Source organism: Chrysemys picta, chromosome 6 (genome assembly GCF_011386835.1).
Source record: "Chrysemys picta bellii isolate R12L10 chromosome 6, ASM1138683v2, whole genome shotgun sequence".
Taxonomy (NCBI): domain Eukaryota; kingdom Metazoa; phylum Chordata; order Testudines; family Emydidae; genus Chrysemys; species Chrysemys picta.
This window is the reverse complement of record NC_088796.1, coordinates 58,772,345-58,788,843: the sequence shown is the minus strand read 5'-3', so window position 1 is coordinate 58,788,843 and position 16,499 is coordinate 58,772,345. Positions and strand designations below refer to the sequence as shown.

The 16,499-nt window shown below is 38.7% G+C and overlaps 1 protein-coding gene across 13 annotated transcripts in view; it reads left to right on the top strand.

Moving 5' to 3' along the window:
• ARB2A (ARB2 cotranscriptional regulator A) overlaps positions 1–16,499 on the top strand; it is a 352,291-nt gene that overhangs the window by 16,380 nt on the left and 319,412 nt on the right. For 10 of the 13 annotated variants that reach the window (XM_065599203.1, XM_042855843.2, XM_042855842.2 and 7 more), the window contains exon 2: positions 13,091–13,214. In XM_065599203.1, coding sequence (XP_065455275.1) covers positions 13,109–13,214 — 106 coding nt within the window. In that variant the 5' untranslated portion in view covers positions 13,091–13,108. Of the gene's footprint in view, positions 1–13,090; positions 13,215–13,570; positions 13,939–16,499 lie in introns of those variants that run through there. The other 3 variants (XM_065599199.1, XM_065599200.1, XM_065599206.1) reach the window with 2 other exon arrangements.

Genomic DNA, 16,499 nt, shown 5'->3' with positions numbered 1-16,499 from the left:
AACTAAGCATCTCTGATTGTATCTTCTAGACTGAGCACTGAGTCTCATTGGGTAGATAGAAAGATTAACCTAAATCTGTACAGAAGCCCCTGATACACCATAAGATTGGATCCCTAATCCATGAGCTATTGGAACTCATTTACAAAACTTTTCTTTAACATTACATGAATATATTGTCTCATACTATAGAATTAGAATTTATAATCCCTATTCCACAATGAGATATCTTTGAGCTAGGGTTACCATATCTCATAAATAAAAAAAGAGGACCCTCCACGGGCCCTGGCCCTGCCCATTTCCCCACCCCCTACCCCCGCCCCAACTCCGCCCCTTCTCCACCCTGACTCCGCCCCCTCCTCCCTTCCACTCCCAGCCAGGGGGAAAGGGCTGCCCCAGTGCTACCGGCTTCAGGGTTTGCCGGGCAGCCCCCAGACCCTGCGCCCCCAGCCGGCGCTTCCCCAGCGCAGCTGGAGCCCAGGAGGGGAAGCGCCCAGCCGGGGACGCAGGGTCTGGAGGCTGCCCGGCAAACCGTGAAGCCGGTAGCGCTTGGGCTTTGGGCAGTCCCTATGCCTCCGGACCCTGCGCCCCCAGCCGGGCACTTCCTCTCCCGGGCTCCGGCGGCGCAGGGTCCGGAGGCACGGGGGCTGCCCGAAGCCGGTAGCGCTCGGGCAGCCCGGCTCTTAAACAGAGCCGAAGAGTCGGGGAGGAGCAGAGCCGCCATTTTCCCGGACATGTTCGGCTTTTTGGCAATTCCCCCCCGGGCGGGGGTTTGACTGCCGAAAAGCCGGACATATCCGGGAAAAAGAGGACGTATGGTAACCCTATTTGAGCTATAATGTATCTTAATTAAAACTATCTTTAGATGTTTTTTCCTCAAAAGCATTTTATCAAAAAAAATCTTTTTTTTTTAAATCATTGATTTTTATCCACCCTGATATAAACTTATTTTAGTCAATAGAATAAGAAAGTATGTATGTGAATAAACACACAGCACTGTTGAGTAAGAAGGTGCCAATTTTATGTAGTAATTTTTCAGTGTATATCTGTACTTCAAAGAATGGTGGGAGAAAATGAAAAATGAAAATTGCCAAAACCAACAGCTTTCATTTACTTTGATATCAGTCTAAGTACTTGTATATGGCCCCATCACCATTGTATATGAGCCGCTGACAAACACTCACTCAGGCATCTCACTCTGCAATAGATAAATATTATTATCCTCATTTTAAATATGAGGAGTTGAGGCAGAGAGATATTATGACTTAGTCAAAGTCAGGGACAGAGTTGCGAGTTGAACTCAGATACCCAGTCCAATGCTTTAATCATAAAGCCATCTCCTCTCTGATTGTAATGAATACAACTATCTGGAAACATGTATATAGTACAGATAAATCTGTTCATATGAAGGATGGTATCATTATATTGTCTTTCTGATATCTCTACATTATAAAAACAATGTGTATATGAAAATCCAGGAATCTGTGCTACACATACAATGGGGTTCTGTTTTGTTCTTTGAATCATGAATTACTCATATTCCTAGTAGTAGGAGTTTTATACCATTTATCTCTTCTCTCCCATCTCTCAAGGATGTGATTCGTCGGTTTCAAGTATCAGAGGGGTAGCCATGTTAGTCTGGATCTGTAAAAAGCGACAGAGTCTCCTGTGGCACCTTATAGACTCTCAGACATATTGGAGCATATTCTTTCATGGGTGAATATCCACTTTGTCATGTGGGTATTGTGGTGGAAATTTCCAGAGGCAGGTATAAATATGCAGGCAAAAATCAGTCTAGAGATAACGAGGTTAGTTCAATCAGGGTGGATGAGGACCTCTTCTAGCAGTTGAGGTGTGAACACCAAGGGAGGAGAAACTGCTTTTGTAGTTGGCTAGCCATTCACAGTCTTTGTTTAATTCTGAGCTGATGGTGTCAAATTTGCAAATGAACTGAAGTTCATCAGTTTCTCTTTGGAGACTTTTCCTGAAGTTTTTTTTGCTGCGGGATGGCTACCTTTAAATATGTTGTTGTGTGTCCAGGGAGGGTGAAGTATTCTCCTACAGGTTTTTGTATATTGCCATTCCTAATATCTGACTTGTCCATTTATCCTTTTACTTAGGGATTGTCTAGATTGGCCGATATACATAGCATAGGGACATTGCTGGCACATGATGGAGTATATTACATTGGTGGATGTGCAGGTGAATGAACCGGTGATGTTGTGGCTGATCTGGTTAGGTTCTGTGATGCTGTCGCTGGTGTAAATATGTGGGCAGAGTTAGCATCGAGGTTTGTTGCATGGATTGGTTCCTGAGTTAGAGTTACTATGATGCGGTGTGTGGTTGCTGGTGAGAATATGCTTACGGTTGGTGGATTGTCTGTGGGCGAGGACTGGCCTGCCTCCCAAGGCCCATGAAAGTGAGGGATCGTTGTCCAGGATGGGTTGTAGGCCACTGATGATGCGTTGCAGAGGTTTTAGCTGAGGACTGTAGGTGATGGCCAGTGGAGTTCTGTTGGTTTCTTTCTTGTCCCAGGGAAGCAAAATCCTAGAGAGGGGGAGAGATTCCCTCCCACAATGCCCTGTAGGCACATTAAATTGCAAGCTCAGAGACCATGAGTTTTAATTCCTGCTTATCCCCTGACTGCTGTTAATGCTTCTGTGCCCTTCATATCTTATTATGATCCGAGGTCTCATAATGCTACCTTGAGAGGTAGGTGATCCATATAAAAGTGTTGTGTCTGATGTGATAAATTTCAGAATCCCATAATAAATTCATTTATTTTGCATCTTTGACCTTTTTGCTTACTGTCTGCCCACTAATTCACCCCTCCAGGATGACTCCTAAACTTCTGGGCAGCTTAAAGTACATTTAAAAAAAAAAAAAGTTACTATAGAAAATGTTTCCTTCTTTCTCCCAAGATGCTTTCTTACAGCAGCTTGAGACAATATTCAGTGTATTTTATGACCTGCAGAGTTAGAAATGAGAGCCTTATGCCATCAGAAAGGAGGAATTTCTAGTTCCTAAACTGAACCCTACAAAATTCTGAGATACCGAGCTTTAAAGCTGGGACACTTTTATGTATAGAAAAATCACTTTACTCTAGGTCATTTTTTCAGGTGTTTTCCATTTCCATTTTAATTTTTCTCTCATTCTGAGGCCTGTACAGTGGGACTTATAGTAACTAAAGTACCTGGTTTTTCGAATGCAGGAATACAAAAAATAGTTTCAATAAAGATAGTTTCTCTAACAATTATATCATAGAGAGTATGATATAAAGATTTTATGAACACTCATTTAAGATCACCTTCACATAGGGTTGACAACTCTGACTGAAGCTATTCCGGGAGATTCTCTCTCCCTCCTCCCCCCCCGCCACCCTCCAACATCACGTAATGTCACTTTCTTAAAATAGCCTATTAAAATCTCTCGGATTGCTTTCAGTAGTCACCGGGAGATCGATGCTGGGGTTGGCAACCCTACCTTCACAACTCACTTGTGACATAACTAATGTCCATTAAAATAATTATAGCACAATCCCCAAGTCAATGTTTTGGCAACAACAGCTTCAGCATTTTGAGATGCAACTTTTCTCTAGAAGATCTAAAATAAAAATGACATTTTTAGCTTTTTTTTAAATGACATGCATTTGTATTAATGTACAGTTTAGTGCAGTGGTTCTCAATCAGGAGTTTGTGTATTCCTGAGGGTACACAGAGGTCTTCCAGGGGGTATATCAACTCATCGAGATATTTACCTAGTTTTATAACAGGCTGCATAAAAAACACAAGCAAAATCAGTCCAAACTAAAATTTCATACATACAATGACTTGTTTATATGGCTCTATATACTATACCCTGAAATGTAAGTAGAATATTTATATTCCAAATGATTTATTTTATAATTATATGGTAAATATGAGAAAGTAAGCGATTTTTCAGTAGTAGTGTGCTGTGACACTTTTTTTGTATTTTTAGGTCTGATTTTGTAAGCAAATAATTATAATTGAGGTGAAGGTATACAGTCATCTGGAAAGTTTCAGAGCCACTGTTTTAGTGTATAGTACTATTGTACTTATGTAGTTTAGAATATATTTTTACTGGGTTGTGACCAAGAAGCATGGGTTTCATTAAAATTGTGTTTGAGTGTGTAAGTTGGTTGGTTGTCTCACCAGCCCAGAAAAGAATCAGTGCCACATCTGAGTTTGGTCTCAGGGTCCTTGCCTCAGTACATAATCTGTTGGTCAGACACAAACCTCAGGAGCTACACAAAAACAACAATTCCATTAACGAAAGCATGCTTCAGTCCCCAGAGACCATTCCCTTGCCCTGGCTCAGTACTGAAAGGAGGACATATAGTCCCCTGCTGGGTCATTTCACAAGCAGGTAGCCCTTAACTCTTTTCTGGCTATTTCACTCTGTCATATGTTGTTAATTAATGGGATAAGAGTAAAGTGATAACTAGTGATATGCAGACATTTAAAAAGTTCTGAAGCTTTGTTCAGTTAAGCCTCCATACTGTCTGATCTGTTTGGCCCTCTGATATTTTCCCTTACCTTCTTTGTTTGAGAAGCCAATATCATCCAGTCCCTTTTCAAGAGGCAGTTTGAGCCATCCTTTACCTTGTAGTATCCTTTTGCAGCTTGTATAACTAGAGTGTCTCATCCATAGATCATTGAATCAATGGGGGGTCATTATATTGAGCTTGTTTGGGCTTTGGCTTAGGCCCTTGTGCAGCAATATCCCCTCCCGTAGGCGGGAAGGAATCCTGATTGTCTTACAAGCATGGACCACCTGTGAGATGGAAGTTGTGAAGTTACAGAGTGCCTCTCATTTTGAAAGGAGTGATATGAGTGAGGTCAGGTGGTGGATTTATTAGGTCCTTACACCTATCTGCTTCCATCAACATGGGGGTGAGAGGCATTACAGGAATTCATTCTCCCCCACCCTCCTGTCACCAAACCTACATATTCCTAAAATCTTGTCTACACTACATGTAGGGTGTGTGTAGCTACAGGCTGTAGTAAAAAGCAGTCTGTGTCCACACTTGTGCTACATGTGGCAGTGAAAAGCTCCAGCAGGGGAAAGGCAGCAGCTTCTCACTGCTGGAACCTTTTATTGTGGTGGGGAAAGGCTCTGGCAGGGGAAAAAGCCTTTCCTCACTGCCTCCTGTCTTTCATTGTCACGGGGAAAGGCTCCGGAAGCTGGGAGGACACTATGCCGTTAAACATAGCAGTGTAGATATGGGAGGCACTGCTTGGGCACGTTTTATTTTTCATCTTCTGTAAATCTACTTTCTCTCTCCTTTTTGCCCTCCTTTTACAGCCTTCTCAATCTCTTTGCCACAGAATCAGTACTAGGAGCATTAGAAGTGTGAAAATTTAGTGTCTCCGAAGTTTTGTCTCCTTTCCTCATCTAAGCACAAATGATCTCAGATGGCTAGAAGAATTTTAAGGGCTTGATAATTTTCAGTCCTCCTTATCTATTGCCTTCTCTTTCAATTGAGAACTGTTGAGGGGCACAAAGGAACGATGAGCTGCTGGATGCACTGTTGCTTGTACTTCACAACCAGAAATATTACAAGAATTTGATTTAGTTTTTCTTGGTATTGATGACCAAGTTGATTTTTGGATTAGAGTTGACCTCAGTGGACACTAACGGTCTTATAACACTCAAAGTTGCTTTATTTTTCATTTTTAAATACATATTCTTGTTTACTTAAGAGAAATTTTCTTATGTACCAATCTTGCAATATCATACAGATTTTATTGAAATCTGTTTGTTTGCTAAATGTTGAAATTTGTGTTGCCCATAATACATTATACACCCCTTTGACTAATCTCGCATTATACCACTACAGATCATATTTCTCTACATTCTGCACATGATATAAACATTTTTCTTATACTAATTTACAAACAGTTTCTGAGTAAAATTTATTTTTGTTATGACCATTATGTGTAGATTTATGAAGCCAGCTGCTTCAGTAATGGATGCAGTATAAATACGTAGATATAGGTAGAACCAGAGAACTCCAAATTATCCCTATTTTGATTGCGTGACTTTTTAGGGCTAATCTCTATAGTATCATAACACAGTAAATTGCTTGCCTTTCTCCTTAAATTACTGTTCCTTATGATCATACTCTGTAAAGTTTGTATTCCTTACTTTACTGCAGAAGTTGCCTTCTGGGGCAGCAACCCTTTTGTCAGTGCAGAAACCTAGGTTTTTGTCTAGAAATGCAGTCACCACCTTGTCTTCTGCTTTAGCATCTAACTTGAGCATGCTCACTGAAAACAGTTAATCTTTTGATTGTCTCCTTTAATCTCTTCCCCCAATCCCTACCCTGGAAAATTTTTAACCGTTTTTATTAGGCATATTCCATAGGTACTTGGCCATAGCCTAAAGCAAAATGAATTTCTTGGGCAGCCCCTCTCTTCAAGGTAAGAAACTGAACCATGGACTACCAGCCCCTCTGAGACTATGGCTACACTGGCGCAGATCACTCAGGCTATTAGTCTAATGCTTGTCACAAGCATTACATTAACATTTCTTAAACTTTATCTAGAAGAGGACAATGCTATAAGTATGAAAGCTATGGAGACAAATATGTTTCTCTCCATCCATAATCATTAAGTTTTGTGGGGTTTTGTTTTCACCCCTTATTATGATGTATTTTGGATGCAGCTTCTGGTAGGCCAAAGGCTTATTATTTTGCAATAAAGATATATGTACAAATATGAAAGGCAAAGTTTGAAATAAGTCCTAGTTTGGGATAATTTAAATAATACAAATCACTTAAATTGCATAATGTTTTATTGTGCAGTAAAACTCTGTGGTATCTGTCTTAGACATTTCCATACCATCATCATATCTAAGTGCCGGTTATGGTATAATTGAACTGTGAGGTGTTGTCCATAGCAGACTTCATAGTGGATCCTTTCTTTGCATGCCTGATCTGGTGATGGTCTTGATGGTCACTGTTATTAGGCTAGCTGCACCCATGTCCTCTTTCTTGGTTCTCTGAGTGCATCCTCTTGGGAGTTCAGCTTCATGCCTTTACCTATCGTGGTATTTGCAGTTCTCCCACTCTCAGACTGGGACTTGGGCTACAGTTTCCTGTGTATCTACCATCCTTAACCTGCAGGTCCCACTGTAGCACAGGCACCTGTGGTTCTTCCTTTCGAGAGTCTATAACCAGTGGTGTCCAGTGACCAGAAAGCCTTCTTTAAGCCAACGTATTGTTAAAACAGATAGTAAGAATGGGGGGAAGGAAGGGGGAAAGCAAGCCTGGGGCTTCTGCCCTGCAGCAGGGTGGTGGTACTAGGGGCCTCTGCCCTGTGGGGAGGAGGATCTCGGGACTTCAGCCCCACAGGGCACACCTGCTGGGGCTCGGAGCTTAAGCAGGACCGTGGCTTAAGCCCAAAGCCCCGGCAGGCACCTCCTGCATGGCTGAAGCTGTGAGCCCCAGCAGGCATGCGTCGTCTCTTGAACTTGTGAAGATTTTTGTATGCAGCTCGGACAGTCAGTAAATTTGGCCAGCCCTACTATATGTTGTCTCCTCCAGTTCATTTAGTGTGTCAGCTTGCAAAGAGCAGGTCTGTACTTATGTTGCATTCTAATGAAGCTATTTGTTTGAGGAATTCTGCTGATTTATGTTGAGTTTTTACATCAGATAAATTGGATAGAATCATGCTGTTTGAAAATATTTGACTTCTTAAATGTTTCAACTGTAGGAAATTGAAAAGGCTGTAATTAATTATATTAGGAATATTCACACAATATTAGTGAATTTACTTCATTTCAGTTGCTGTAAAATGCAGACCAAAATCATATGCTACCTGCTAAACTTTGTAACAGCCACTCTAACTACATTTATACAGGCAAGAATAATTGAAACTAGAATGAAAACATTTATTTACTTGTAGTTGGAGTCAAACTGTGGGGTGTCTTGTTTGATTTGAAATCTAGCACTACTGTACATCTCTGCAAGCCCTATGACCCAATTTTCAAGTACCATTCCATGAATGTTAACGTTAAATATGTAGGCATATTCCCTTGTGTACAAAACCTGTGTTTTTTTTTGTGTCCAAATAGCTATTTCTTTGCAGGGCCACCCAGAGGATTCAGGGGGCCTGGGGTCTTCGACGGCAGGGGGCCCCCGCTGCCGAATTGCCGCAGAAGACCCGGCACTTCAGCAGCGGGTCCCGGGGCGGAAGGACCCCCCGCCGTGGGTCTTCAGGGCACTTTGATGGCGGGTCCCGTAGCGGAAGGACGCCCCCACCGCTGAACTGCCGCTGAAGACCCGGAGCGGAAGAAGCTCCGGGGGCCTGGGCCCCGCGAGAGTTTTCCAGGGCCCCCGGAGCGAGTGAAGGACCCTGCTCCAGGGGCCCCGAAAAACTCTCGTGGGGGCCCCTGCGGGGCCTGGGGCAAATTGCCCCACTTGCCCTCTCCCCCTCCCCCCCCGGGTGGCCCTGTTTCTTTGTGGGGAACCTCCCCACCCCCAGTTCTGCTGTTGTATTAATGGAAGTGTGGTGAAAACATTGTCCTCTTAGTTCTCTAGATTGGATAAACTACTAAAACATTTATTAGCAGCAATGAAACCAAAATATATTTCATGCTGAATTATATTCTATATTGCTAGGCATTGGGGGTGAAGAGGTGTAGAATACGCATTGGATCCTTTGCGGGGGGGGAATATCTGTTGGTTCTGCATGGAAAAGCAGTGTAGGTATAAATAAATATGAGTCTGCTTCTAAAGTATCTACCTTATTTTTAAATATTTTTGCGGGTGGAATAGTTACTATTGTTTATTCAGGGGTGTGTTTGTTACATTTCATGACAAAAATGGCGTTGTAAAGCATTTGTAGAAAGGATGATATAAGTGATGTATCTGTGTAGGAACAGATTTGTTTCAAATCTAATTCAATATTTAATGCAAAACAATTAGTGAAATTTGTGAATTTATACTTCAAGGAACCAAATAGTTAAAGAATGGTCCAGCCTTATTAGGTATCAGTAGAACTTGAAACTCAAGCCTAGAATAGACTGCAATTCCTGCATTTGCCTATAAGTAACCATTCAGACAGCTTTATAATTTCCCCACTATTCATTTGTGCACCAACAAACTCTAGTTGAATCAACATCTGTTTTTCAAAGAAAGGAAATCTAACCCTCTCTTCTAATTTCCTGCATTTGTCATTTAAACAAATATCAATGAAGGATTCAACAAAATGCTATGTTCAGCCAAAACAATACATAAAATACTGTGTGCTTGTTTTATCCTCATTCTAACACCAAGTCCTCCCTCCAGTGGTTGCTGTTACATTATTTTTTTTTAACTTTTGTCGAAAAGAATTGGTAAATTGTATTTTTTTCAAAGCAGAGTTCTCTTGTGCTTCTAGGTTGGCAGGTGATCATCTGAGTTTTCTATTCTTTCCTCAGTGGCAGGCTCATCACCTAGTAGATGAACCCAGTCTGTCTTTCACCTAACTTTTGCATATGGCACTACCCTAGTGTTGGCTTTACATTGATTTATCTGACTTATTTTTTAATTTAAAATATTCACTCCATGTTCAAAGAGGACACATTTTATTTGTTTTCCTGACTAGTAACAATTCTTTAGGGACTTGTCTACAACCTGTAATTGTGTTAATTAACCTGTGTTAAAATAGGATTACAAATTGTTGTGTAGGCGAGGTCTGGGAGGACAAAGAACTAGACATCATAAGCTGCAGTGTCTAAAGTAGTTTCTTTGAAATATGTTGACACATTGATCAGGTGTTCTGGTTTCTACCACTTAGATGTTCATTACAATGATTTTTTTTCCAAATGCCGTAATGGTATTTACATACAGTGTGGTGTCACCATTGCTTTGCTACAAATGCATATATTAATGAATGACAGGAATTTATATTCAATGAACTCTCACTTAGTAGTCTGTTTTGCAACACTTGCAAATAATGAGACCAGATTTTCTGACTGTTGATTTAGGCATTTCCTCCTTGACATTATTTTGGTTGGGTGAGATATAAATTTAAAAAATAAATATGTTCCAGGAAAATTTAAATTCTCTACCTAGTTTTATTATTGTTTAAGTATCTTTTATGAGTGCAGCATTATTTTTATCTAGTAAAAATGTAAGTTTGCTAGAACATGCAGATTTTGTTAGTCTTGTTTAGATTAATCATGTTGAAATGTGTCAGAGTTGGAGAAGTGCAGAATCTGAGTTGGGGTCCTGGATAAAAGATGAGGTGAATTGGGGGAGCCTTAAGTTTTAGAGGCACTAAAAGTGTGCTGCCATTGCATGGTAGTAGAGTTTGAGCAGTCTTATGTGTGAGAACAAAGAAGAATGTTCTCCCATAGGTCATACTTGCTTAATGAATTACTGGACCTAATATCAGTTTTTAGAATTTATGTACTCTTTAGATGACAAATAACCTTTTAAATTGTTGCATGTGATTTTTTTTCCCCCCTTTAAACCAGAAGATATAACAAAACATGTTACCTTGATACTACTTTTTCTCTAAGACCATGAGTGCATGATATCCATAGTATTCTAAATCTGCTAAAACAGAACATATGGCAGCATTTATGCTATTTAAATAAAATTAACCCCCTTAACCTTCCAACATTGGTTTGCTTATTAAATATCCCTGTTAACTAGTTAGTATCACAGTGACCTATCAAAACTGAAATGATCTTGGGGTTCCTACTTGTAGATGTAAGTCTGAGGGAGTTAGGAATATATCAGACTTCATCCTATTAGTCTTTGGAGGGAAGATTAGCAAACCTATATTGGAAATTGTTCCAAATTTTTACAAAAATGTGGTTCATGCAAACACAGCCATGATAAGATGTATTGTGGAGAAGGATAAATCAAATGGATGGTGATTGAAATTTGTAACCAAGAATCGAAAAAGCTGAAGGGGAGAGGAGATGGGAGGGGTTCAATGCTCCCACAGTCCTTTATTTAAAAAAATAAAGCTGAGTTGCTATGTTGGTATTCTCCCTCATGTCAAATTCGAAGGTCACAGAGTTGAGTGTTTGAGGTCCTCTGCTGAAAATGGAAAAATATAATTATCTTTTGCTGCTAATGATCTCTCATGCTAAATAAATCTAGGAATACTGCATGACTGGACACTTATTCTTTATAAATTCTAGATAGTGAGTAAACAGGGCACACAAGAAATATTCCTGTGTTCTTTGTTTTGAAATAGTTACTCGGTAAAGATTACACATGACCTGTTGTTTATAGTTTTATTAATACATAGTGGATTCTCTGTTGGGATTGCAGAAGGCAAGAAGATATGATGATTGCTTTGTGTAGTTCACAGAAAAAAATTGCAGAAAGAGATGTTTTGAATATACTTTAAGCTCTAACCATTTCTTGCAAACCCATATTTAAACAGTAGTGGTTATCAAGAGCTATGAAATATGTCCAATTCACATCAGTAAAAACCTTCTGCCACTTTATTCTCTGTAACCTAAGCCCCATCAGAAAATTAATACCAAATAAATGATGTCAAGTGCACATATTAATGTATTTTTTCACACAGTGCACAGTCAACCTGTGGAACTCCTTGCCAGAGGATGTTGTGAAGGCCAAGATTATAACAGGGTTCAAAAAAGAACTAAATAAGTTCATGGAGGATAGGTCCATCAGTGGCTATTAGCCAGGATGAACAGGGATGGTGGCCTTAGCCTCTGTTTGCCAAAAGCTGGGAATGGATGACCGGGATAGATCGCTTGCTGATTACCTGTTCTATTCATTCCCTCTGGGGCAGCTGACATTGGCCACTGTCAGAAGACAGGATACTAGGCTAGATGGACCTTTGGTCTGAGCCAGTATGCCCATTCTTGTGTTCTAATATATATCAAATATATCAAACTACTTGTTGGCTGCATTTTTCAATAGTGTTTACCTTTGGTCATGCAGACTTATAATTCTGAATGTTTATTAGAAAAACTAAATTGGGAATTTATTATAATCTTGATTTAGGTATACCAGCTGTGCCACAATAAGGAAAACAACCTGGAGGTAAAAATGTAATAGAATAAGAGAGCAATAGACAGTGCCAAGAGTAACAGCAGTTTGTATTGCCACTGCTTTGGTTACAACTACATTGTGATGAATGATGTACTAAGCAGCTTTCTAAGTCTGCATGCGGGATACTCAGAAAAATTAATCTGATTTACCTAAGGGTGTGAATTTAAAGTGGATTGGTTAAACCACATTAAACTCCTATGTGAACACTCCTATTCCAAATTAAAGTGGCCTTAATTTGGTTTATCTTAATTCACATTGGAATTCACTGAAGTCCGTCCGTTTAAATTATAAGAGCATCTACATTGGGGCTTAATGTGGTTTAAATAATCCACTTTAAATTCACACCTTTAGTTAATTTGGATAAATTTTTGAGTGCTGCTGTGTCTTAAACTAGGTTGCTGTAATGTAACTCTAGTCACTGTATGTAAATTTAGCAAAACCTAATCCTATGTGGGTATATTAAGGACAATAAATGGTAACTGCAGTTTAATATGGGAATAATCTAATTGGATTGGGGGTTGCTGTTGGTCCTTTATGCTTTTAGTTTATATCTTCCATTTGTTACATTGAGCTTCAATAATTACAAACCACATGCAATTTGGAAGAGCAACAGGTTCGCACTTCTAACCTTCTATTGGAATGATTGTAACGGAACATCAATTAGATTCTAATGAACTAATCTTTACCATTACCACTGTGAAATGGAATTCTTCACCAGTCATTGCAGGGTGGCTTATAAAGGGACCACACTATTTTTCTTAATTTTTTATGAGGTTGTTATATTTTTAAGTATGATATTGCTGTTAGTGGATTAATAAATGCATTAGTGGTTTCTCAAGGCAAGTGTAAAAATCAACCCTAACTTTATCTTTGTGAATAGTATATCAAATGTATTTTAAATTTTATTTCCAGCAGAAAACTCTCATTTTTGAAATCATTTATACATATATTTATATTTTAATGGTATGCATAATAACATGTGATATCTAGTTAAGCAGAGATCAATGAACTGGCTAGTTCCTGACTTTGATGATTGATTTTTAGCTCATCCTGTGAAGATTGATGTCCTTTTCCTTCATCACTTTAATTTTGTTGACAATTTGGATAAACATGGCACAGCTCCAGCAAGGAGGCCCAGATGAAAAAGAAAAAACTACTGCACTAAAAGGTATAAACTTCTTTGGTTTCTTTTTATATTTATATGCATGTGTGTATGTATGTATGTATAGATATAAATTATTTCAGAGACATTTATTTAAAATTAAGGAAAGGGAAATAGAAACAGAATTCCTTTGTTGTAGCTGTGGTTTAGGATCCTGGGAATTACCAAAATGGATTAGACTGGTGGTCCATCTACTGCAGTATCCTGTCTCTAACAATGTCCAATATCCGTTGTTTCAGAGGAAGGCACAAGAAAACTGAACTTAGTGGTCAGTAATGGAATAACCTGTTTATAAGTTTATGTTTGCAGAAATTATCCTTCGAGAAGACAATTCATGTAATTTAGGTATTCTTATTTTTCAGGAGCCACTGGGGAGGAATATTCATGTCAACTTCATGCTACTGATGTTTTATTGCTGAATAACTGTTTACAGTATTAAAAACCTCTTTAACTACACAGTGTTTGGAAATATATTTATAAGGCACTGATCCAAGTGAACCAACTGTACAATTATAGACTCGTGTATTTCAACAAAACAAATAACAGTAGGAATTCGGATCTAAATGGTTTAATGGATAAAATACTTTTTACTTCAGGGCTAATTAACTGTAGTCCTCTTCTAGATAGTATTTTTCGAGTCTGGAAGTACATAGGATAGATTAGTCCCACAACTCATCTGACAAAAAGACTGGATTTCTGGAGATTTGACATAATTTCTGTTGCACTGGGGGTAAGCACACATTGCAAGTTCTTGCATTATACCATTATTATCTAAATACGCCTCTACAAAGGAAATAAAAGTACATTTTGAAACACCAATGTTAAAATTGGATGTCTACAAATGCATTGATTAAAAATTTACCTTTTATGAAATGATTATTGTAGAGTACATACTTCTATTATAAGCCTGTGCTTTTTGAGACCTTTGAGTAAAACTAAGTTCTCTTGCTGCTGCTCAGTATAAAGGTGCATTTTTGGGGAAAGGTTCGGTGAAATTCCATTTTGTCATTTATCAGAGATGATAGTATTTTTGACAAGTTTAAAAATTTACAGGTAATTATTTTCTGCACTCAGAAAACTAAAACTTGTCTTCAAACTTATCATTGACTTAATCTTAATTAAAGCGACATGTCTTGGAATATTCCAAATGATGAAGTTGTCAGTGTTGGAAAGTTGTATACTTCACATGATTTAGTTAATAGATATTAAGTCTTAGACTATCTCCTGCTGGACATCAAACTTAAACTCTAGTGAACCAACATGGAGATGAGTTCCAGAGTCAAGGTCCTCTGCCTAGAATGATTAACCAGAGCTCCCAAAAGCTCACATCTAAGGACAGTTAACAGTAGTAACTCAGCTAATCTTAGCTATGTCAAGAGGGTACCTAGGAAAAGAGCAGTCATCTAGGTAGCAAGAACCCAGGCCAAGTGTGGCTTTGTAGATTATTACTTTGAATTGCCCTTGTCACCAGTAGGAAACTAGTCCTGAATATGGAACAAATGTAATATGCTCCATGTGGCCCACACTGTTAAGAAGTGGGCTGTGCTTTTCTGCACTTACTGAAACATCTGTGTAGTCTTCTTGGAGCTACCCTCCAAGCAGAGCAAATTACAGAAGTGTGAGAACTGTCATGGAGTTCAATTTTGAGAGAAATGGACACAACTTCCTAGTAAGGCTGTCGATAAATCGCAGTTAACTCGCGCGATTAACTCAAAAAAATTAATCGTGATTAAAAAAATTAATCACGATTAATTGCACTGTTAAACAATAGAATACCAATTGAAATTTATTAAATATTTTTTCATGTTTTTCTGCATTTTCGAATGTATTGATTTCTATCTACAACACAGAATACAAAGTGTACAGTGCTCACTTTATATTATTTTTTATTACAAATATTTGCACTGTCAAAATGATAAACAAAAGAAATAGTGTTTTTCAGTTCACCTCAGACAAGTACTGTAGAGCAATCTCTTTATTGTGAAACTAACTTACAAATGTAGATTTATTTATTTTTGTTACATAACTGCACTCAAAACCAAAACAATGTAAAACTTTAGAGCCTACACGTCCACTCAGTCCTCCTTCTTGTTCAGCCAATCACTAAGACAAACAAGTTTGCTTACATTTGTGGGAGATCATGCTGCCCACTACTTATGTACAATGTCACCTAAAAGTGAGGATAGACATTTGCATGGCACTTTTATAGCTGGCGTTGCAAGGTAGTTACACGCCAGATATGTTAAACATTTGTATGATTCGGCCACCATTCCAGAGGACATATTTCCATGTCGATGATGCTCATTTAAAAAAAAAAAACGCTAATTAAATTTGTGACTGAACTGCTTAGGAGGAGAATTATGTCTCTTGTTCTGTTTTACCTGCATTCTGCCATATATTTCATGTTATAGCAGTCTCGGATGATGACCCAGCACATGTTTGAAGAATAGTTTCACAGCAGATTTGACAAAATGCAAAGAAGGTACCAATGTGAGATTTCTGAAAATAGCTACAGCACTCGACTCAAGGGTTAAGAATCTGAAGTGTTGTCCAAAATCTGAGAGGGATGAGGTGTGAAGCATGGTTTCAGAAGTCTTAAAAGAGCAACACTCAGATACGGAAACTATAGAACCCTAACCACCAAAAAAGAAACTCAACCTTCTGCTGGTGGCATCTGACTCGGATGATGAAAATGAACATGTCAGGCCACTCTGCTTTGGATCGTTATCGAGCAGAACCCGCCATCAGCATGGATTCATGTCCTTTGGAATGGTGGTTGAAGCCTGAAAGGACATATGAATATTTAGCACGTAAATTTCTTGTGACGCCGGCTACAACATTGTCATACGAACGTTTTTTCTCACTTTCAGGTGACATGGTAAACAGGAAGTGGGCAGCATTATCTCCTGCAAATTGTAATCAAACTTGTTTGTCTGAGTGATTGGCTGAAGTAGGACTGAATGGCCATGTAGGTTCTAAACTTTTATATTGTTTTATTTTTGAATGCAGTTATTTTTCGTACATAATTCTACGTTTGTAAGTTCAACTTTCATGATTGCACTACAGTACTTGTATTAGGTGAATTGAAAAATACTATTTCTTTTGTTTTTTACAAATATTTGTAATACACTTCGTATTCTGCATTGTAATTTAAATCAATATATTTGAAAATGTAAAAAATATCCAAAAATATTTAAATAAATGGTATTCTATTATTATTTAACAGTGCAATTTATCACATGATTAATCGCGATTAATTTTTTTCATCGCCTGACAGCCCTACTTCCTAGC